The following is a 23,599-nucleotide window of genomic DNA, read 5'->3' as shown; positions in this document are numbered from 1 at the left end:
GCCTGTGTGTTATTTAGATTATGGCAGGTTCTCTCTGCTCTATTATATTTAACAAGCTGGATAAATCATCCTCTGAGCTGGCTGGGCTTTCACATACTGAGGAATTACAGACAAGGGCAAAGCTGTTTGCAGGAAGAAAAGAGCAGCCTGAAACTTCAGTGCATGAGAGATGCAGGGGGAAAGAAACACACAATGATCTCTTGAGATTCAAAAGGAAGGGTGTATACAGCCTGCTTGTGTATGAATGTATTTTCTATGTGTGGACATACTGTACATCAACCTACTTCCTGTTTTGGTGGCCATTTTGTTTGTTTATAAACAAACTTTTTAAAACTGTTTTTAACCACTTTTAATGCGGCGGGGAGCGGCGAAATTGTGTCAGAGGGTAATAGTAGATGTCCCCTAACGCACTGGTATGTTTACTTTTGTGCGATTTTAACAATACAGATTCTCTTTAAGTATATTGACCCGGCCCTCGACCCAAAACGTTTGGGGACCCCTGACTAGATACTTCTGCAGGTGAATCCACTGTGAGCACAGTAAACGTTTAAGATTGGTTGTTGTGCCCATACATGATACAATCTCAACTGAATGTACAAGGAGTAAAATAAAGTTCAATTAATTTTGCGCTGGAAATCAAGGGTAATATACTTCCACCACTCTCCATATTGAACAAGGTGAAGAGACCTTGGCTAGCTATTCCTTAAAGGAATAAACAGGGATTTGCAACCTAGCTAACAAACAATGCTGTGGAGTCAGTACAAAAATCATCTGACTCCGATCCTCAGTTTATGAAACCGCCGACTCTGACTCTAGGTACCCAAAATGACTCTGACTCCTCAACTACGGCTCCTTAAGCTGGCCACTAACGGTCCAATTTCTAGTGAAAAATCGTTCGAGCGATCAGAAATTCTGATCGGATTGGTTGTAAATAATCTCCATTGGTGGACACAATCGATTATGAACGAGTGAAAAAAATGTCGCCCGAATGAATTTTCGTCGAACGAAAATTTGGATGTTCTTGGTGGTCGTGATAAAAGGAAGCAATGATTGGTTAGTTGATGGTGTAGTGAACGATTTTTCGTCCGATCAGAATTTCTGATAGCTCAAACGATTTTTCGCTAGAAATTGGACCGTTAGTGGCCAGCTTAAGTCTAATAGTTCTCACATTGGTCGCAGTGACACGGCCATTTCTAGTTTTTGACCAGCCAGAACCCGATGTGGCAAGACATCAGGTTCTGGCCATAACATATACATTTGAATTCTTATCTCTTTGTTTACGGTTATCTAATTCCTTTAACACTTTTCTGACGGCGATTCTGAGGCAGACTAAGCCATGAGGGGAGGGGGAATTCCCTCACAGTGCAGCTGTTAACTCTGTGTGTGTGTGTGAGAGAAAGCTCTGCCTGTCTCTGACTGAGCTCTCTGCAGAGAGCAGAGCAAATATGTCTTATGTGCAACATAAACATTTGTAATTGTGTGTGTGAAACATGACACTTGACAGGCTTTTAACATAACTCTGCTTCAATATTGCACTGTTCTTAGCATGTCAGACTGCAGAGATTCACCTAAGCAAATAAGACATTCCAAACGAAGCTAAAATCTACACACAATTAATTAAAGCTTTATATTATAATATTTAACATGAAAAGTAGAAAAATGTGTACACAGCTACTTAGACATTATTTGTACATTGTCATTTTAGAACACTTGGTTTAATAGTGTCCCATTAAGTGCTGCAGACCTAAAGTCTGCTTCAGAGCTTAGTTTGTTAGCTGTTGTCAGCAGGGGGTGTTTATTCAGACAGTGAAATTCTTTGACACAAGCTTGCTAAACTAATCACCTGTATTTTGCTGAGTTATAGCTAAAAAAGGTTAATTAACTGTCGTGTTTGAAAGGTTTGCTGTTCTGAAAAATTTAAACTCTTTGAGCTTGATTCACTAAACCGCGATAACTCAAATATCACACCTTATCAAAGATATCACACCTTATCAAAGTTAACGCTCCTTATCAGAGCAGCATAGCGAGTGCTACGAACCCGCGGGGGCTTTGGGCAGGACGAGTGCCATTGCCAATTAGCAGGCATAAGTTTGTAGCGCTCGGTATGCTACTCTGATAAGGTGTGAACTTTGATAAGGTGTGATATCTTTGATAAGGTGTGATATTTGAGTTATCATGGTTTAGTGAATCAAGCCCTTTGTGTGAGTGAGAGGACATGGTGATTTGGCAATTGAAATATGACTGCATGAGTTATGATGCATCTGATATGACATATTGAAGGTGTCACACCCCTAAACACCTATATTTAGATGATTTTTTTTTTTCACATCTGAAAAATGAATGCAAATATAGAAAATTGCTCATTTCCATACAATTTTGTATTTAGCATTACATTGAAATTGAAAAAAGTTGTTATAGGGAGACTTACCAGACACCTGTAGAGCAGTTTTACCCGATGCTTCCTTGGGTGTGTTGGTCACACTACAGGTGTATTCTCCATCATCTGATATCTGGACGTTGGGGAGGTGCAGATTAGCGTTACCCTTCAGGACCTCCTCCACATCCATAGAACTTCCTTCTCTATAAGCCGTCACAAGTCCATTATTATAAACATACACATCCTTCTCAGGGCTGTTCTCTAAAGTCTTCTTCCATTCTACTGCTATTACTTGGTTGTTATCAATGTTAGCTATATTACAGGGGATGGTGACACTCTCTCCTCTCTGTGCTGATATCGTTGACGTTCCCATCGTGACTTTCAGATCTTCTAAAAAACATAAAAATTCATGAATTAGAAAATCTAATTGCAAACATTGTATCATTTAATCCAACCAATTTCCAATGTTTTGCCACTTCTTATCCCCATGGGTTGCTATGGATGCAGCTGAATGGGAAGAGGTGACAAAGGCATGCTCTGACATTGTACTCTGTATGCTTAAAATATTTTAAGGCTCGGTTCCCGTTTGAGTGGATGCATACGGCACAGTAAGCACATCCGCTAAGTAGATGCAGTTTGTCCATTTTGCAGCTGCTCTGCACCATCCGAAGTGATCGCCGCTGCTCAGTCCTTGTAGTCAGCCCGGAGGCCAGCAGAAGCATGGGGCCCTCCGTATGCTGCATTACACCATTCCTCCCCAGCAACAGGGAGAATTTTCAATGGTCCACCATAAGCCAATGAGAATTCTCCCTGTTGCTGAGGATTCCCATTGATCCCCATGCTTCTGCTGGCCGTTGGGCTGTGTACAGGGACCAAATGGTGGCGGCGGGATCACGTAGCCCAGGATAGATGTGTTGCCCCCATAGGCTATATAAGGAAATGCACCCGCCTGCCCCGATTATTGCAGACTGCACAGAAGTGAGGCCTGCTTACCGCAACAGATATCACAGATCCATTGCAACGTGTCAAGTGTGATTGGCTCCTATTTATAACATTAGAGCTGTTCACTATCAGTTTAGAGATGAGTGGAGAACGGACAAAAATGCCACATGAGTCAGCCTGACATGGCAAACTTGCTAGAAGTTATCCACACTTGCCAACCCACAACAATAATGCTTTGGACACAGTCTCGAAAAGGCAAAATATCGAAAAAAATCAGGGAACGGGGCTCGGAAATGGAACATTGGATCTCGTACACGGAGGACTCTCTGCACAAAACGCATCCTCCATTACCGACATGCAATAAACAACTAGAGTACAGAGCTGAAGATGTCAAAAAGATAGAAAAAGGCACAACAATCTTATATTGGATTGCCTGAGGGAGCATCGGGTAATAATCCTCCACATTTATGCAGCCTTTCTTATGAATCCACAGGGAAAACAATGATGTGGCAATACCACACTGAAGTTTCGCAAGTGTACTGTAGGTATAGAAAGGGCATAAAGTTATAGTGCAGTAGTGATGCACTGTCTCTTATGCCTGATACACAGCACGCAATTTCCCATCAGATAGATGGGTTGAATCGATTATTTCCGACAGGTCCGATCTGATTTCTGATCATTTTTCTGATTGATTTTCCGATCGCTTCTATACAAAACTGATCAGAAAAACGATTGGAAATCAGATTAGACCAGCCGGAAATAATTGATTCGATCCATCTATCTGCAGGAAATTACATGGTGTGTACCAGCCAGGCATTACGTTAAAGAGACACTGAAGCGAAAAAAAATATATGATATAATGAATTGGTTGTGTACTATGAATAATTACTAGAAGATTAGCAGCAAAGAAAATATTCTCATACTTTTATTTTCAGGTACATAGTGTTTTTTCTAACATTGCATTATTCTATAATATGTGCAGATTACACAACACTCAGCATTCAAAATGAGTCTTTCAGAGCAGTCTGTGAAGTAATGACCTCTCCTCTAGCAGAGAAAAAGTAAACAGTTCACTTACAGTTGAGATAATAAAAGTCAGATAACAGCCCTCTCCAGGACTAAAGGTGGCCATACACTGGCCCGATTCGTGGCCGTTTCGACAGCAGATTCGATCCTGGGATCGAATCTGCTGCCAATCGTTCGCGCTAAATGCACCCGCCGATCCGATTTCCTCCCGAAATCGGATCGGTCCATCGATCGCACCGTGCGGGAAATTACCCTCGCTCGTCCGCGGGTAGTGAGCGCGTCGCTAGCGGCGACCGATCCGATCAGGTATACATTACCTGACGCTGGCTCCCGGGCGTCTTCTCCGCATCTTCTCCGCGCTGCACCCGCTCCATCCCGGCGCTTCCTGTCACTGCAGTGACCAGGAAGTTCAAATAGAGGGCGCTCTATTTGAACTTCCTGGTCACGGAGTGACACAGGAAGCGCCGGGATGGAGCGGGTGCAGCGTGGAGAAGATGCGGAGAAGATGCCCGGGAGCCAGCATCAGGTAATGTATGCGCGGGGGGGGGACAGGCGGCAGCGGCGGCTCCACGGATTGTGATCGGTTTCAGGCTGAAATCGATTCACAATCTGTTTGCAGTAAAGGCAGCCATACGATCCCTCTCTGATCAGATTCGATCAGATAGGGATCTGTCAGCTGGTCGATCTAATGGCAAATCGACCAGTGTATGGCTACCTTAACTTAGTAGGAGAGCTTAATGGCTTGTTTGCATAGAGATAACAACTGGAGCTTCTCAACTCTTCCTGTACTGGAAACAATTAGACTGATGTATCTGATCTTAATGTTTTATTTCTTAGCTGTACTACACATACAAATCATAATATCATAATTTTTTTTTCGCTTCAGTGTCTCTTCAAGGACCCTTTCACATGGGCAGTTGAACTATGTGCTCACCAAGCAGTTACCAAGCAGCAGCGAGCATTTACCAGGCAGCAGCAAGCAGATGTCAGAGTTCAACAGTCTTTTTACTGCCTACGAACTGCTCGTGTGAAAGAGCCCTAATAGTGCTGTATTTTTACTGTGGTGGATGATTTGTTACAAGTCAGCGATGCCAACAGTGACCTTCAGAAGAGATACCATCATCCTACTTCTCATCTCTTGTTGGCACAAAACATCTCTTCCTGTTTGGAGATTGTCTTAATACCACACGTCCAACAAGGCACACAACGACACAACCAACCGCACGTCAACCCGTTGCCACGACCTCTATTTACACACAGCCAAACCAACTAAACGACCAGCTTATTTACATACTGCGCACGGGATTGAAATGACAGACTGCATGACATGGTCACATTCAAAACAAGTACAAGTCATTCAAACAACTTGTACACATGTTGCCAATTGCACAATATCAGCCAAACAGTTGTGTGAGTTGATCTGCCAGTTGGATCAGGCAAACTTGAAAAATGGGGGTCCTACGGAGTGGTTGGGCCAATATGTTGATTGCAGGCTTAAACCCATTGTCATGAAACTACCATCCTAAAGACACCAGGGATGTTTTGAGGGTCCTTCTGGACATTGTGGTTTCCCCCAGGGTCCTTCCTGGTGGGGATTGATGTGGATCCCCTGTACAATTCGATTCCCCACCAGGTGGCATGCAAGGCCTTAGATGTTACAGGCTATTCATTTAATTCTTTGAAAATAATTGTATTACATTTGGTGACCATTATTTCCGGCAGTTGCGCAGTATGTCCATGTGGGCAAGTTGATGACCTCATCAAGGGAGGGGCCCTTAAAGCCACAGTACAGAAAAAGGCCCTTCTGTTTATAGCGAGCAGAGCAGCCACTCTCCCAGGCGGAGTGTTAGTAACACTGATCATCACTACAGGCTGCAGCACAGTCAGTGAATATCAGAGGAAGGGAGGGAGGGGAGGCTCGCTGGGGTCATTGCCACTAACGGAGCTATTGGAGGGAGGCTGGCTCTCCCTTTCACAATAGATTTCCCTTTAAGTACTTCCAACACCTATTACTCCAGCTCATGTGACTAGTCACATGATGCGCTGTGTAGTCACATGATGTGGAAGAAGACAGAGGCCTGAAACCCTCTCTACCGCTGGCTTCAATAGACCATTCGGTATGTTTTAACCCTCGCTCACCCACCTGCCCAGCTGCTGCACCCTCCCTCACCCATTGGGCTGCTGCACCCTCTGTCACCTGGCAAACGAAGTGAAAATCGGTGAGCAGATCCGTTTTCACGGATTTGTTTACCAGTGTGCACCAAGCCATCCGGATCCGGTGAAGCAAGCGGAGACTGGATTCGCTTTACCGGATCCATTTGGCTTAAAATGCCAATGTGAACCGGGCCTTAGACTTTTTTCCCAGCATTCAGATTATCACCATGGGCAGGGTGAGGTTGAGAGGGTTATTGTCCTAATTTGAACATGTAAACAGCGATGTGTGCAAGGTTGATCAAGACTGACCAACACATCTGAACTCTTGTGAGGCAATAACCAGAGGCGTAGCTAGGGTGTTCAGTGTCCAGGGACAACGTTTTTGTGCCCCCCCCCCTCCTGGAAGAAATGGGCGTGGACACGCATCAGAATGTGGGTGTGGTCATGGGTGGAGACAGATATACAAATGCTGTTTAGATAGCAACATGTGCCCCCTTCCCCCCATAAATAGATAGATGTGCCCCCTTCCCCCATTCAGATAGCCAGATGTGCCCCCCTTTAGGTAGCCAGATGTGCCCCCTTCTTCTTGTTTATATAGCCAGATGTACACCCCTTCCCCCTGTTTATATAGCTAGATGTGCTCCCCTTTTTCTGCTGATGCTAACGTTTCTGCACTCCTCTGCAGAGAGAGTGAGAGAAGCGTGGGCACTTCAGGCAGCCATCAAGCCCCCTCTTACGCACGTGGGGGGTGCAGCGGCTGTGCTGAATGCCCTCACAGTGCTGCGCCCGAGGACACATGTCTCCCCTTACCCACCCATAGCTACGCCTCCGGCGATAACACAATTGTTTGTAACATGCTTGTTAACACTCACATTATCCATAAATTCACTGAAAACAAGTGAATTTTAATAATGTGGTCCATTCCAACACATCAGAGTAAATATGCCCATGTGTTTATATGGGTAATGCGTCACCATGCAGCCTGCATAAGGCGTATAGTATGAACGCACCCTGTCACTCCAGCTCCCAACACTGAGAAAATGAGACAAGGGCTCATATTCAGCAAATGTTGGTAATATTACAGTGCGCAGGAAGCGCAAGGCAATTACACTGGTAATGTCGTGTGCATAGCTCAATTAGTGCAACTCACGTTACCTAGGTAATGTGGGCGTTGTAAGTGTAATGCTCACAACTCAAGTAGCATAACAGATGCATACCTCCCAACTTTTTGAGATGAGAAACAGGGACACTTTAAGACACACCCCTGCCACACCCCTAACCACGCCCCCAGCACACCCCTGCCCCTGTATGTAACTTTAGAATTTAAACCACACTGGTCCTTTCTATCATCAATAGTTTTTCCTTATATTAACATTTTAAATGAAGAAACATATCAATTTAAAGGATGGGAATAAAGTTTGAGTCAAATAAACATATTTTTCAGTAGAAAAATACACATATTTACACAGATCTGTACATCAGTTCTGAAAGAGGGACAAATGGGGTAGAAAGAGGGACAGAGGGATCGGGTTTCCAAAGAGGGACTGCCCATCCAGAAAAGGGACATTTTGCACTAATTGCACAGCATACGCTACGTCCTCGGCGTGATTAACAATAAAATTGCTATGTGATAACTGTGCACAGCAATTTTACTGACATTCACTAAATGCACTGCAGGATTTTTAAATGCTGCAGTTTTATAATTAGAACATGAATTGTATTTTTTTATTTTCTAGTCTGAAATGGTACAGAATTTTTTTTTTCTTTTAACTGTCAATCAATCAGCTCATAGCACATAAGCTAAAGCAGACGTATCAGGTCAGGCAGAGTTACAGATCGGTTACTACATACAGCCAGAATAATCAGTTACTTACCACCAGCTCTAACAAGCACTATGAGCAACAGAGAGAGGACACAAAAGTATCTCGGCATCATGTTAGAAAGCGAGCTGCCTCTATTCCGCGCCATACTGTAGCTCTCCGAGAAGAGGATTCTTAGTTTCACTTTCTGAGCAGATGAACAGGCAGAGGCTGCAGAGACACCTGCTGCTGCTGGTAACATAAAACTCCCCATATATAGCAGTGTGAGGTATAGCAGTGTGAGGTACAGCAGGGGAGGGGAGGGGCATCAGGAGGAATAAGACAAAACAATTCATCCACCCCTTCTTCACCATATACACAGTTTTAGGGCTTGTTCACAAGGGGCAATTCTTTTTTTTTAGTGCTGGCGATTTTAAAAAAAATCGCCTTAAAAGCGCTAGTGTAATGTTCGCTTCTGTGGGTGTTCTCATATAAACGATGAGCTTTCTATCCAATTGCAAACGCGGCTCCTGCACCATTTTCAGAGCGTTTGCGATTCAATATCAACAGGGGCGTTTCTAGGGTCCTTGGAGATCAGTGGCACCTGTGGGCACCAGCGCGCGCCGCGGCAAAAAATGGGCGTGGTCATGAGGTGAGTGGGTGGGGCCAAATGTACATGAACTTAGCAGCGGTGTAAGCTACGGATAACGGGCCTGCCCATCGAAATATTGGACGGAGCCCCCTGTCCTTTATTTCGATCATTTACAATCAGTATAGGCATAGATCAAAGATGTATACGCACATACAATTTTGATTGGTCAATCACTGACCCCCAATTTCCCACCCCCGTGCAGTAAGTGGGCCAACAGACAATGAATTTTCTGAACAGAGCTAAAATTGGCTAATCAAAATTGTATGTGTGTACCAGGCTTTACAGCTAATACTGTACATACTGAAAGTAGCAGGGATCAGCATACAATATAGCTGGTTTACAATCAATAAAGGCACAGAGTAACACCTTACACTGTACACACTGGAGGTAAATCAGCACACAGTGCAGGCACTAGAGAACAGCGTATACTGTACATACTGTAGGCAGCAGAATTCAGCACACTGCAGCTAGCGTGCCAAAAATATGACGATCACGTTGTGTGGCGTGCTTATCGCGCCGCACCAAAAAATGGGTGGGCCATGGACCAGAATATAGGTGTGGTAACGGGTGGAGACAAATTTACATGAACCTAGCAATGGTGGGACATCAGATTAGGACAGTGGTGGCGAACCTTTTGGAGGCCGAGTGCCCAAACTGCAACCCAAAAGTCACTTACCGGTATCTATCGCAAAGTGGCAACAGCAATTTAAACTAAATACTGTACAAACGTTTTAACTCATACATGAACATTATGGAAAATCCAAGTTGAAAATAAACTGTGAAGATAAACAATTTCATCCATCCTACTCCTGAAAAATGTATTCAATTTTTTAGAACCTCCCAGTTTTATTTTCTGTTTTAAAACGCTAAAAAAGTAGGTTTAATGATATTGTCTCATATGATAAGGATTCAGCTTTTCCCATAGTCTCGCAGTTAGCAATCATGTGACCCCCAACAAGACATATTCAGCAATCATGAGGCCCCCAACAAATCAGGAGGCCCCCAACAAGACAAATTCAGCAATCATGAGGCCTCCAACAAATCATGAGGCCCCCAACAAGACAAATTCAGCAATCATGAGGCCCCCAACAAGACAAATTCAGCAATCATGAGGCCCCCAACAAATCATGAGGCCCCCAACAAGACAAATTCAGCAATCATGAGGCCCCCAACAAATCATAAGGCTCCCAACAAGACACATTCAGCAGTCATGAGGCACATAAATAGACAGCATTTCACATAAATAGGCAGAATGCCCCCTTAATATGGTAGCCCCCCAAGTTAGGTAGTGAGTGACAGGGACCCCCAGGTTAGCTAGTGAGTGACAGGCGCCTCCAGTTAGGTAGTGAGTGACAGGGACCCCGATAGTGAGTGACAGGGAGCACCTTTAGGTAGTGAGTGAGTGCCAGGGAGCCCCTTTAGGCAGTGAGTGAGTGACAGGAAGCCCCTTTAGGCAGTGAGTGAGTGCCAGGGAGTCCCTTTAGGCAGTGAGTGAGTGACAGGAAGCCCCTTTAGGCAGTGAGTGAGTGACAGGGAGCCCCTTTAGGGAGTGAGTGAGTGACAGGGAGCCCCTTTAGGGAGTGAGTGACAGGGAGCCCCTTTAGGGAGTGAGTGAGTGACAGGGAGCCCCTTTAGGGAGTGAGTGACAGGGAGCCCCTTTAGGGAGTGAGTGAGTGACAGGGAGCCCCTTTAGGGAGTGAGTGAGTGACAGGGAGCCCCTTTAGGGAGTGAGTGCGTGCCAGGGAGCCCCTTTAGGGAGTGGGTGCGTGCCAGGGAGCCCCTTTAGGGAGTGGGTGCGTGCCAGGGAGCCCCTTTAGGGAGTGGGTGCGTGCCAGGGAGCCCCTTTAGGGAGTGAGTGAGTGACAGGGAGCCCCTTTAGGGAGTGAGTGAGTGACAGGGAGCCCCTTTAGGGAGTGAGTGAGTGACAGGGAGCCCCTTTAGGGAGTGAGTGCGTGCCAGGGAGCCCCTTTAGGGAGTGAGTGAGTGACAGGGAGCCCCTTTAGGCAGTGAGTGAGTGACAGGGAGCCCCTTTAGGGAGTGAGTGCGTGCCAGGGAGCCCCTTTAGGGAGTGAGTGAGTGAGTGAGTGACAGGGAGGCCCCCCCTCTAGCCGCCGCCGCTCCCCCCCTACCTCTCAGCAGACCTCAGGATCAGCGGCGACCCGACCAGATGTACGAGCGGGCGCTGGACGCACCCGCTCGATATGCGGAAGTGATGTCACTTCCGCATATCAGTGCGGGCGCTGGGTCCTAGCGCCCGCACGATTGGTCGCCGGCTCGCCGCCTGATCCTGAGGTCTGAGACTGTCAGTGACGCGGCGGCTGGAGGGAGCCGCTGAGTCTTGACAGAGGGGGCGGCCGGGCGGAGATCCGTGGCACCCCAGGAAAGATTGGGGGCACGTGCCCCCCTAAAACAGGGCTAGCGACGCCCCTGAATATCAATAAAGAATACGGAAATCGCTAAGTGCTTGAAAAAGCTCTTTTTAAAAGCTATTTCCAAAGCGCTTTTAATAAATAAATACATTGGGCTCGATTCACAAAGTTTAGGCATGCTAAGTTTAGATAAGTTTAGATCGCACGCAAAGTCCCGCACGCAAAGCAGCGCCATTAAACTCTATGCAAAGTGCACCAGACTTTGCTAGCGCAAAACTTTTGAACAGCTGTGCACTGCGGTGCTAACCCAGTTGGCGCTTAAAGTGAACCTAAAGCCGATTAAAAAAAATGAGATTAACTCACCTGGGGCCTCCCTCAGCCCCCTGCAGCCGATCGGTGCCCTCGCAGCTCCGCTCCGATGCCCCAGGACCCGCCGGTGAGCACTTCCGGTTTCGCCGTCACCGGCCGACAGGCATGGGAACGCGAGTGATTGTTCGCGTTCCCAGCCTGTATATCGCCCCCTATGCTGCTATTGCGGCCAGGAGGCCGCAATAGCAGCATAGGGGACGATATACAGGCTGGGAACGCGAACAATCACACGCGTTCCCATGCCTGTCGGCCGGTGACGGCGAGTGACGGCGAAACCGGAAGTGCTCGCCGGCGGGTCCTGGGACATCGGAGCGGAGCTGCGAGGGCACCGATCGACTGCAGGGGGCTGAGGGAGGCCCCAGGTGAGTTAATCTCATTTTTTTTTATCGGCTTTAGGTTCACTTTAAGCTTATCATGCCTAAACTTATCACACCTAAACTTATCATGCCTAAACTTATCACACCTAAACTTATTACGCCTAAACTTATCACACCTAAACTTATCATGCCTAAACTGAGTTTAGGCGTGATAAAGGGCTTTTCACCAGCGTGCTAACTGTTAGCACCGCTTTGTGAATCAGGCCCATTGTATTTATTCATTTCCGGTGCAAAGAGCAAAAAAAACCCCCAAAAAACGCTACACCAAAGCACTTAGAAAATCACTCTGAAATTGCTTAAAAAAGCTCTTTCAAAATCGCTCCATAAATCGCTCAGTGCTTGCGATAGTGCTGGCGATTTATAATGTGAACAAGGCCTTAGGTTTTAACCTCCCTGGCATTATGATCATGATTATATCCAGATTTAGGGTCTAAAAGCAATTTTTTTCACAAGGTTTTATGCTAGGTACACACTATGAGATTTTCTGGCAGATTTACTGTCAGGTGGATTATTTCCAACATGTCCGATCTGATTTCCGAATGATTTCTGATTGGTTGTGCGGAGTGATTTGAGAATCTGCAGCCTGCTCGCCATCTCCTCCTTTACACTTCCGCATCAGGGGATGCAGAAGTAAAGCGAATGGGAGCGGAAGTGATACATAGCCGCATCGCATCCCTTTGGCTCCCATTCGCAAGTGGAAACGGGCCCTAAAGTGGATCTGAGATGAATTTTATGTCTTGTGATAATTGAGCCCCTTACACATGTATTGTAATAGAATCTACCCCCCCCCCCCAATTTTTTTGTTTTTAACCATATTACCTCATTAGGTAATGCAAGCTACACCCCCTAGCCATTCCACCGCCAAGGCGTCCCAGCTTGGCTCCTGATGAAGTGGTCACAAGTGCCACACGTGGAGTGCTTTGTGTGCCTCCCTCCACCCTTACTACTTGGCTGTTTCTGATTTTTACCCGAGCACCCTGCCTAGGAACATGTATGTATGCTACACACTTTGTTGAAAATGCCTTGTCCCTATATTATTGTTCATCACATGTACTTTATATTATTCACGAGCATACTTGCATAATTACACAATCCTTTGCATACTATTCACTTTTGGGACTCTGTGTTTCAATTGCTTACAGATTTTTATTTATTTATGCATTTAAATGGATCCGAGTCCTCATACTCCATACTGGGCTCAAATTTTGAACCTACAGGGTTATTGGCTGTACTTAGGAGATTAGGCACTAGAGATTGTTTGCTCATTCCCCACATGTTGTGTTGCAGACTGCTGTTCGCATATAATACACAATGTTTTAAATGTTTTTAGAATTTTTCTAAGTATTTAATAAACTTTTTGCATTATTTAAATGGTAGCGCAGTACATGTTTGGCAGGATCTCTGTTTTCTTTTACAATTGTATCTCCTCCTGTTAATCCTGGCGCTAGCACACTGTATGATATTGGTAGTGCGAATCATTACATACATAAGGTCCCAGCTTGCAAGTGCTCACGGGAGCATGTTGTGGGGAGGGAGGTGCCAGCTCGTAAGAAGGAGGCCAGCAATTGGCTTCTTCAGATGCTAACAGTGAGCAGCATCAGGTGGTTTTGCTGCATCTTGTTTCATATCCTGTTGTTTGCCGGTGAATGAAGGGTGGGCGGCTGTACTTCAGGCATCTTTGTTCATATTCTACTTGCTGGTGTAGGAAGACCTGGGCAGATGGATGTGCTGTGGTGGAAGGAGGCTGCGGGACACTTTGGCTGTGCTGCGGGAGGATGGAGGGCTCGATCCTCCCACAGCACAGCCAAAGTGTCCCGCAGCCTCCTTCCACCACAGCACAGCCATCTGTCCACGCTTTCCTCACTGGTGAGTAGAATATGAATGAAAATGCAGATACCACCTTGATGCTGCTCACTGTTAGGAAGAGGAGAGATAATCCCATAATGGGTACAGTGAAAAATGGCGCCGGTTAAATAATGGCACACGCTTCCGCCCGATATTTGCTTAAAATGATATTTATAGTTTTAAAGGTTCAAATGGTGCAGACCTTATGAACATTATTTATCGTTTTAAGCCCTGCTTTGCTGCCGTTTGAAAATATGTCTGCCCGCCGACTTTAACGTTTAATAGCAAAGCCCCTTTAAATGCTAGAAATACCAAATTTGCATTTAAAGTTTCAAAGGAAAAAAGTTACATTTAAATGCGTAAATGACAGTTCTTAGTGAAACAGTTCCCGCCGACTTTAGCAGTTAATAGCCAAGGCCCCTTACATCCTAGCAACACCAAATTTTCTGAATATGTTAAATAGATACTGAGAAACAATATTTAAAAAAAAATTTAAACATTTTTCAGTTTTGTTCAGAGTGGGGAATTTTATTTTGAAAAATGATGTGGGTTCCCCCCCTACAGAGCCTTTGTGACCCCTTGTCCCCCATGCAGGCTGGGATAGCTAGAATGCGGAGCCCCGGCCGACTGGGGCTTTGCACCCTGAGCTATACCGGCCCGCATGGTCCATGGTATGGGGGGGCTCCGGGGGGGCGGCCAAGCCTTCCCCTTCCCCCCGGAGCCCTTGTCCAATTGATGGACAAGGGGCTCTTTCCCACCTCAGGTGCCCCAGGAGCGGGTGGGGGCGACGACTCTTTGGGGGGGTTCATGGTGGAATCTGGTAGTCCCCTTTAAGAAGGGGACTCCAGATGCCCGCCCCTCTCCCAGGAGAAATGAGTATAGTGGTACCCTTTACCCATTTCCACAAAGGGTTAAATGAAATAAAAAACACAACCACGAGAAAAGTCCTTTATTAGTCTTAAATAACCAGAAATACTTATCTGTACCTTTAAGAAAATGTTCCCACGCTAATATCCTCGGAAAAGGTCCCATGCCAATATCCCTATGGGTGCACTGGGTGCCAGCAATGACTTGGTATTGCTGTATGGAGCTGGTACTGGTCTGCCATTGCTGGTTGTATCTGGCATTCCTGACTGATGCTGGTAAAATTTAGCAATAATTTAAAAAGGAACAATTACTGAATACAGTATATAACCTAATGAATACAATTTCTTATATTATACAGCATTAATTTATAATGTATTTAGCCAGTGTTTGCCTACTGTAAAATCTTCTCCTACATATGCGCATGCCCACGTGGTTTCCTAGTAAGGGCGCCCTTACTAGGAAACCACTTGAGACATGCGTGTATGAAGAAGGGAATGTGCCCGGAGCAGCGGAGGAGAAGCGCAGGCTGCGGACAGATAATGTATACTTTACACGGGGCACTGGGGGTTTCAGGTGTAGCCAGGACATGCCAGCATTTTTTTTTACTCCTATTCAGGACATAATTAGACTAAATTAAAGCGGTTTAACACCCAGCATTACAACTTTGCTTTAAAAGATTGCTTACGGTGGTGGTTCTCTCGTAATGAGCTCAACCCAGCGATAGTGATAGAGGCCGCAATCATAGGTTCTTATGAAGCCCTCTTAAACCTCCCATTTAGAGGCCCAAATTCATCCCCGTATATCACTGTAGTAATGAAAACTACGATTCGTGCGTGGCAATACTTCCAAAAAAAATTCGCTACACCTCTGAGATGGTCCCCATACACCCCCTTGTGGGGTAATCCCAATGTTCCGCACTTTTCCTCTATACCTGATCCGGCACTATGGGCACAATATGGAATTAAAATATTAAAAGATATCACCAAGACAGGAACTCTATTGCCATTTATAGAGCTTAGACAAACTTACAACATGCCTCGGCAGATGTACTTTAGGTACCTTCAACTCTCACACGCGTACACAGCCCAGTTTGGTAGGGAGGGTATACAACTGGAATCTGATCCACTGGAGTCTCTACTCATACAAGAAAACTTGGAGAAGCCCTTATCGGCTATATATGCAGACCTTCTGGCTCAAATGGGTCATAATACTGACAAAACTCGTGCACAGTGGGTAAACGATATTGGGGAAATAGAGGATGAAGAATGGGAGAGGGTGGTGGGCAGAGGAGCTGGGGTCTTGATCTCATCCAGGGACAGGTTAATGCACTTAAAATACCTTCATAGAGTGTACTTCACTCCACACAGACTACACAAAATCAATAATGCTAACTCTAATATTTGTACTAGATGCGGGGCACAGGTGGGAACCTATCTACATATGTTCTGGACATGCTCAAAACTGGAAAGGTTCTGGAAACAGGTGGAGAAAACAATTGGGGGAGTGTTGGACCTTCCATTTAATCTAGATGTGAAAATGGCAATGTTAGGGATTTTTGCTAAAAGTAGCTACAATAAATATAAGCAAGCCATGATCTTTATGTTATGTCATGTAGCTAGGAGAATAGTCCTAACACATTGGAACCAACCAGTGGTACCCTCCAGGACTGAATGGATCTCTGCCGTTAGCCACATGTTACCTCTGTGCAAACTGACATATAAAAGCAGAAACTGTTCTAAAAAATTTGATAATATCTGGTCCAGATGGTGTGATAAGCATTGTCGAAATCTTCAGGTAGATGTTTAGATACTCTCCCCCAGAATAAAGTATAATAAGTGGTGTCCCTATTTTACAGAATTATAACCATTATATAGGTATAACAGCTCAACTGCCCTGACATTCTCTTTATCCAGGTCAGAATGATACTCAAAATAATATCTATAGTAATAATATATAAGAAGCACATGTGACGTGATCAGGACTGAATTATTTTTTTTTCTACTTCCTTCTCTCTTCTCTCGAATAATACAATGTTAACCCCCTTGGCGGTAATCCCGAGCTGAGCTCGGGGTATGCCGCCGGAGGTCGCCGCTCAGGCCCTGCTGGGCCGATTTTCAATCTGAAAAAAGCAGCACACGCAGCCGGCACTTTGCCAGCCGCGTGTGCTGCCCGATCGCCGCCGCTCCGCGGCGATCCGCCGCGTGCAGCGGCGAAAGAGGGTCCCCCCAGCCGCCCGAGCCCAGTGCAGCCGGAACAAACAGTTCCGGCCGGCGCTAGGGGCTGGATCGGGCGGCTCTGACGTCAGGACGTCGACTGACGTCCATGACGTCACTCCGCTCGTCGCCATGGCGACGAGGAAAGCGAAACAAGATAGGCCGCTCATTGCGGCCTATCTTGTTACTTTCGATTGCCGGAGGCGATCGAAAGTACGCTTCCGGAGCGCCCTCTAGTGGGCTTTCATGCAGCCAACTTTCAGTTGGCTGCATGAAATAGTTTTTTTTTAATTTTAAAAAAACCCTCCCGCAGCCTCCCTGGCGATTTTAATAGAACGCCAGGGAGGTTAATAAATTCTGCCTAGGATTGTACCTTTTCTCTCCTCATCTTTTTTCATCTCTTTCTTCCTCTTGTGCCCCTTAAGGGCACTGACCTACCTATAAGTAGTTGTTCTAAGTCATGTTTTTGACAAGTTGTATTCAAATGTTATGTTGTACTGTTCTGCTAACAAGAAAAACAATAAAAATTTACCTGTTAAAAAAAAAAAGATTGCTTACAGCTTACAAACTATTATGCCAGATTTTTTTTTAAGCAGAAATTCACTGAATGGGTTAAACATGACATTTTAGTGTTGGATTTAACTAGGAATCCGCATCCGTTCTTATCAGTAGTTACAAATGTATCTTTATTTGGAATACAAATAGACCTTTGAAAAGCCTGCCAGGGAAGCCCTCTTTGTTCTCTCAGAGCAGTGTTTGTTTGTTACATTGTAGATGGATACATTTGTAACTAAACAAGCAAGCACGGAGCTAAATGCAGCACTAAAATGTCATGTTTAATCCATTCAGTGAATTTCTGCTAAAAAAAAAATCTGGCATAATAGTTTATAAACTGTAAGCAATCTTTTAAAGCAAAGTTGAAATGCTGGGTGTTAGACCACTTTAAGCTGCTAATGTGAGACCTATCTGTTCCAGCAGTTGTGAAATGTTTTAGGGACGGGTCTCACAAAACGCTAGTGATTAACGCTAGCATTTTGCACGGGTGATTTTTACGCGATTAACACATAAAAATCACTGTACAGTCTTGCAATTTTTGAGCGATCGCGATTATCGCTTTTTGAGCATTGTAATCACAATCACTCTAAAATCACAATAAAATGCTGCATGTACCATGTTTTGTGATCACTGCTAATTGCAAATCACCAGCGATCACCGGCAATTTGTCACGATTATTGCAACATTAAAATTATATCCCTAGTACAATGTATGGTGACAATATTTTATTTGGAAATAAAGGTGCATTTTTTTTCAGTTTTACATCCATCACTAATTTTTAGCCAATTATTTAATCATTATATGCCCTCTTGTCATAGATATGATTTTTTCCCTAAAGTCAGTAGGTGTATTTTACTATTTGGCCACAAGATGTCCCCACTGAGCAAAAATCTAGGGTACAATGTGTTGTTACATTGTAACTAAGGAATTGACACAGGTTTCCATTGGAAAGTAAACCTGTGATCACAGTGTCGGCGGGGAGATTATGAATGGGAACATTGTTGGCTGGCGGAAATGACGGCGGGAGATAGCACGGCGGCTCTATGTAAGAATAAAGACTATTTTTAAACAAAAACAGTATTTATTCTCGGTGGACATGCTTGGATTGGCACAGGGGACTTTTGTCCCCTGCAGCTAATCCCCCCTGCTAGCAGCAGTAGCGCGATCACTGGCACCTGCCCGCACGATCGCCTGCAAACCCCCCAAACTGCAGGGACGTGACTAGCGCGTCCATGCAGCTCTAGCAGCTGCTGCTGCGTACGTGAAGCTGACGTCCGCACGGCATAAATGGTTAAATGTTTAATTTGAACATGATTGGGGATTTAAGGAGGGGACAAGAAGGGAGGAGAAAAAGGGTAAAAATGTGTGTAAATCAAAAGTTGGAAGAGGGGGAGAAATATAGAACCGTATGATCATATATGAATATCAGCTATCAGAGTGAGTTATTATTATTATTTAGCATTTATATAGCGCCGACATATTACGCAGCGCTGTACAGTGTATATATATATCTTGTCACTAACTGTCCCTCAAAGGAGCTCACAATCTAATTCCTACCATTGTCATATGTCTATATTATGTAGTGTAAGTACTGTAGTCTAGGGCCGATTTAAGGGGGAGCCAATTAACTTATCTGTATGTTTTTGGAATGTGGGAGGAAACCGGAGTGCCCGGAGGAAACCCACTCAGACACGGAGAGAACATACAAACTCTTTGCAGATAGTGCCCTGGCTGGGATTCGAACCAGGGACCCAGCGCTGCAAGGCGAGAGAGCTAACCACTACGCCACCGTGCTGCCCAAGTGAGTTAGTCACTATTGTATGGATAAGTGGGCCAAAAATCAGGTATATATATATATATATATGTTTAAAGAGAGTCTGAAGCGAGAATAGATCTCGCTTCAGACCTCATATATAGCAGGGGCACTTGTGCCCCTGCTAAAACGCCGCTATCCCGCGGCTTAACAGGGGTCTCTGTCCCCCCAAATCCCCTCCGTAATGCGGGGGAGCGCTTCCTGGTTGGGGCAGGGCTAACCGCCGCAGCCCTGCCCCACGCGCGTCTGTCAGCGCGTATCTCCGCCTCTCCCCCGCCCCTCTCAGTCTTCCTTCACTGAGAGGGGCGGGGGAGAGGCGGCGATGCACGTCTGATAGACGCGACTGGAGGCAGGGCTGCAGTCGTTAGCCCTGCCTCCAGGAAGAAAGAAATGTACGACCAACTTTCCGACCATCTTTTGCAGGGGGGTGGGTTGGGGGTGAAGGGACCCTCGTGCAGCCGCGTGATAGCGGCGTTTTAGCAGGGGCACACGTGCCCCTGCTATATATGAGAGCTGAAGCGAGATTTAGTCTCGCTTCAGTGTCTCTTTAAAAAGGGATTATTGAGTCCTTTTTAAATGGGAAGGATCTTGGTGCCCTCTAGTGGATGAAGAGTATAGGTTCTTATTTGATGATAAATTGCATAAATATGAGAAATAAAACAATAAAGACAATTAAAATAATTATAAAATACTAACAGAAAAAACAACAACAAAAAAATTAAAACATTAGTGTATTTTTTAAATAGCAATAATGATATTTCAGACAGATGTGTCATATGTATGGAGAGTAATTATGATATTGAGGTATTAATATTCCGGTTAAAATTTGACGGATGAATTACTGTTACAAAAGACTCCCTGGGTGAGTCGATAATACATATATAAATGATGCCCATGTAGCATAAATAAACACTCATAAAGGATTTATAAGATACGTACTAGTGATGCTCATCACGACCTCGTGATCATGGAATGGCCGTGACTCACGAAATGAGTTGCAGGAGGCATTCCTCCAGCCTTCCACCCCCACTGTTGCTGTTCCGCCAACCCAGCAACAGGTGCCTGAGACCACCACCAGCAACAGCACCAGCAGCATCGTGCGCCCCGGAGACCTGCTGAGCCTAAGCAAGAGCCTGTATGCAATGCAGCTGTTTAGAGCAGAGGTGCCAGCAGACACAGCATCCTCCAACCAGCAGCAACTGACCAGCATGGTGTCTAACTACATGGGGTCATATGGACACCGACAGCCCCCGTGGACCCCATGGAGTACTGGGTCAAGAGACTGGAGATCTGGAGGGAGCTTGCCCAGTAAGCCCTGGATGTCCTGTACTGCCCCCCTTCCAGTGGTCACCAAGAAGCGCTCTCAGATGTCCCACGCCTCTGTGGACAAGCTCACCTTCCTGAAGGTGAGTTCCTGGCCCCTGCTGTTGGCCACAGGGGGGGCATGAAGTGGCTGCTGCAATTTTTTTTTACAATGCCTGGCTTTCCAAAGCAAGTTAGAACCTGCCTGGTACTCGTAATTGGCTTGACTCATTTCATTTTTTGCTGTGGTGACACCGTCCTGTCCCATGGCCTCACAGGCTGCTGCTGCTGCTGCTGACACATGCTGCTGCTCCTCCTGCTGCGGCATTTCCCTACTAAAGTTTGTGTTCCCACCGCCAGGGTCCACAGATGCATATAATTTTTTGGGCAGCATTATCATGCTGTTGTACCACCAGTGAGGTGCTGCACTGACCACTTTAGTCCTGCTCCTGCTGCCACTGAGGTTCTATTTCACTATTAAAGTCTGTGTTCCCACCGCCAGGGTCCACGGACAACTCCGCTGCCATCAGGGGCGTAACAATAGACCCTGAAAGGGATGCCTCCACAGGAGGGCCCAGAAGCCACAGGGGGCCCCATGGGGGGGGGGGGGGGGAGTTTGAGAGACTGGCAACTAAGGGCATGGAGAGAAAACGTATTCGGCTCTCGTACCGTTGTTATATTGACTGCATGCGTCCACCACACAGATAAGGAATCATACACACTTTGAAACTTGTACACTGTCCCTGATTCCTAGGGTTCATAAAAAACATCTGTCTCACACTGCAGCAAAGTTCTGATGACTTCATGTACAACGTTACAAACAAAGGAGTCACAGGTTGAAAAAAAGTTGAAGACTGGCCCTTATTCAATCAGCAATCCCTCAGAAGATATTCCTAGATTCTTATCACACACAGGCTAGTGACCTTATGGTGTCAGATTACAGACACAGTGGAGTGTCTGTAATCTGTAATCTGTAGCACCACTAATTGCTAGGGTGACGGCTTGGGGACCAAATGCTGTACAGGGAGTGCAGAATTATTAGGCAAATGAGTATTTTGACTACATCATCCTCTTTATGCAAGTTGTCTTACTCCAAGCTGTATAGGCTCGAAAGCCTACTACCAATTAAGTGTATTAGGTGATGTGCATCTCTGTAATGAGAAGGGGTGTGGTCTAATGACATCAACACCCTATATCAAGTGTGCATAATTATTAGGCAACTTCCTTTTCTTTGGCAAAATGGGTCAAAAGAAGGATTTGACAGGCTCAGAAAAGTCAAAAATAGTGAGATATCTTGCAGAGGGATGCAGCACTCTTAAAATTGCAAAGCTTCTGAAGCGTGATCATTGAACAATCAAGCGTTTCATTCAAAATAGTCAACAGGGTCGCAAGAAGCGTGTGGAAAAACCAAGGCGCAAAATAACTGCCCATGAACTGAGAAAAGTCAAGCGTGCAGCTGCCAAGATGCCACTTGCCACCAGTTTGGCCATATTTCAGAGCTGCAACATCACTGGAGTGCCCAAAAGCACAAGGTGTGCAATACTCGAGAGACATGGCCAAGGTAAGAAAGGCTGAAAGACTACCACCACTGAACAAGACACACAAGCTGAAACGTCAAGACTGGGCCAAGAAATATCTCAAGACTGATTTTTCTAAGGTTTTATGGACTGATGAAATGAGAGTGAGTCTTGATGGGCCAGATGGATGGGCCCGTGGCTGGATTGGTAAAGGGCAGAGAGCTCCAGTCCGACTCAGACGCCAGCAAGGTGGAGGTGGAGTACTGGTTTGGGCTGGTATCAGTGGCGGACACAGCCAGCAGTGGGCCCCTGTGCAAAATTGTAATTGTGGGCCCCCTATGACCTGCGCCGCGGCAAAATATGGGCGTGGCCACAACCTGCGGCGTCAAAGAATAGTGGATAGAACCTGCGGCGCGTAGCGCCGCGCCAAAAAAAATGGGCGTGGCAATGACCGGATGAGGGCGGAGCTAACTGTAACTTAAAGCGAACCCGGGGTGAGGGTTTATTTCCTTTTAAACAATACTAGTTGCCTGGCGGCCCTGCTGATCTATTTGGCTGCAGTAATAAATTGAATTACACCAGCAACAAGCATGCAGCTAATCTTCTCAGTTCTGACAATATTGTCAGAAACCCCTGACCTGCTGCATGCTTGTTCAGGGTCTATGGTTGAAAGAATAAGAGGCAGAGGACCAGCACGGCAGCCAGGCAACTGGTATTGCTTAAAAGGAGAAAAATATGGCAGCCTCAATATTATTCTCACCTCAGGTTCCCTTGAAAAGTGCAACGCAAAGACAGTGGGCCCAAGTTTTGGTGACCCTTTCCCCAGAAAATTCACATAATTGTGCAGGTTTTCTCAAGAAAATACACATATATGCCCAGAAAATACGTGCAATCATGTCGGCAGATATGCCCAGAAAATACGTGCAATCATGTCGGCAGATATGCCCAGAAAATACGTGCAATCAAGTCGGCAGATATGCCCAGAAAATACGTGCAATCAAGTCGGCAGATATGCCCAGAAAATACGTGCAATCAAGTCGGCAGATATGCCCAGAAAATACGTGCAATCAAGTCGGCAGATATGCCCAGAAAATACATGCAATCAAGTCGGCAGATATGCCCAGAAAATACGTGCAAACAAGTCGGCAGATATGCCCAGAAAATACGTGCAAACAAGTCGGCAGATATGCCCAGAAAATACGTGCAATCATGTCGGCAGATATGCCCAGAAAATACATGCAATCATGTCGGCAGATTTACGCAGAAAATACATGCAATCATGTGGCAGACCTGCCCAGAACATACACCTGCTAATATAAATAAAAAAACTAAAACATTTACTCACCTGCAGCAGCAGACCTCCTGTCCCAGCCTCCATCCGGCGCGCAGCTCCCATGGGTGGTTGGGTGGATAGGTAGCCTG

At 45.6% G+C, this 23,599-nt stretch overlaps 1 protein-coding gene across 1 annotated transcript in view; it reads right to left on the bottom strand.

Moving 5' to 3' along the window:
- LOC137538076 (natural cytotoxicity triggering receptor 3 ligand 1-like) overlaps nt 1–8,467 on the bottom strand; it is a 52,386-nt gene extending 43,919 nt beyond the window's left edge. Inside the window, exons 1-2 of the mRNA XM_068260056.1 lie at nt 8,374–8,467; nt 2,429–2,767 (exon numbers count right to left, since the gene is read on the bottom strand). Coding sequence (XP_068116157.1) covers nt 2,429–2,767; nt 8,374–8,467 — 433 coding nt within the window. The remainder of the gene's footprint in view (nt 1–2,428; nt 2,768–8,373) is intronic.
- Nucleotides 8,468–23,599: the final 15,132 nt, after the last annotated feature.

The sequence above is a fragment of the Hyperolius riggenbachi genome, chromosome 11 (genome assembly GCF_040937935.1).
Source record: "Hyperolius riggenbachi isolate aHypRig1 chromosome 11, aHypRig1.pri, whole genome shotgun sequence".
NCBI classification, from domain to species: Eukaryota; Metazoa; Chordata; class Amphibia; order Anura; family Hyperoliidae; genus Hyperolius; species Hyperolius riggenbachi.
The sequence above is the reverse complement of the archived record's forward strand: the minus strand, read 5'-3'. Positions and strand labels throughout refer to the sequence as shown.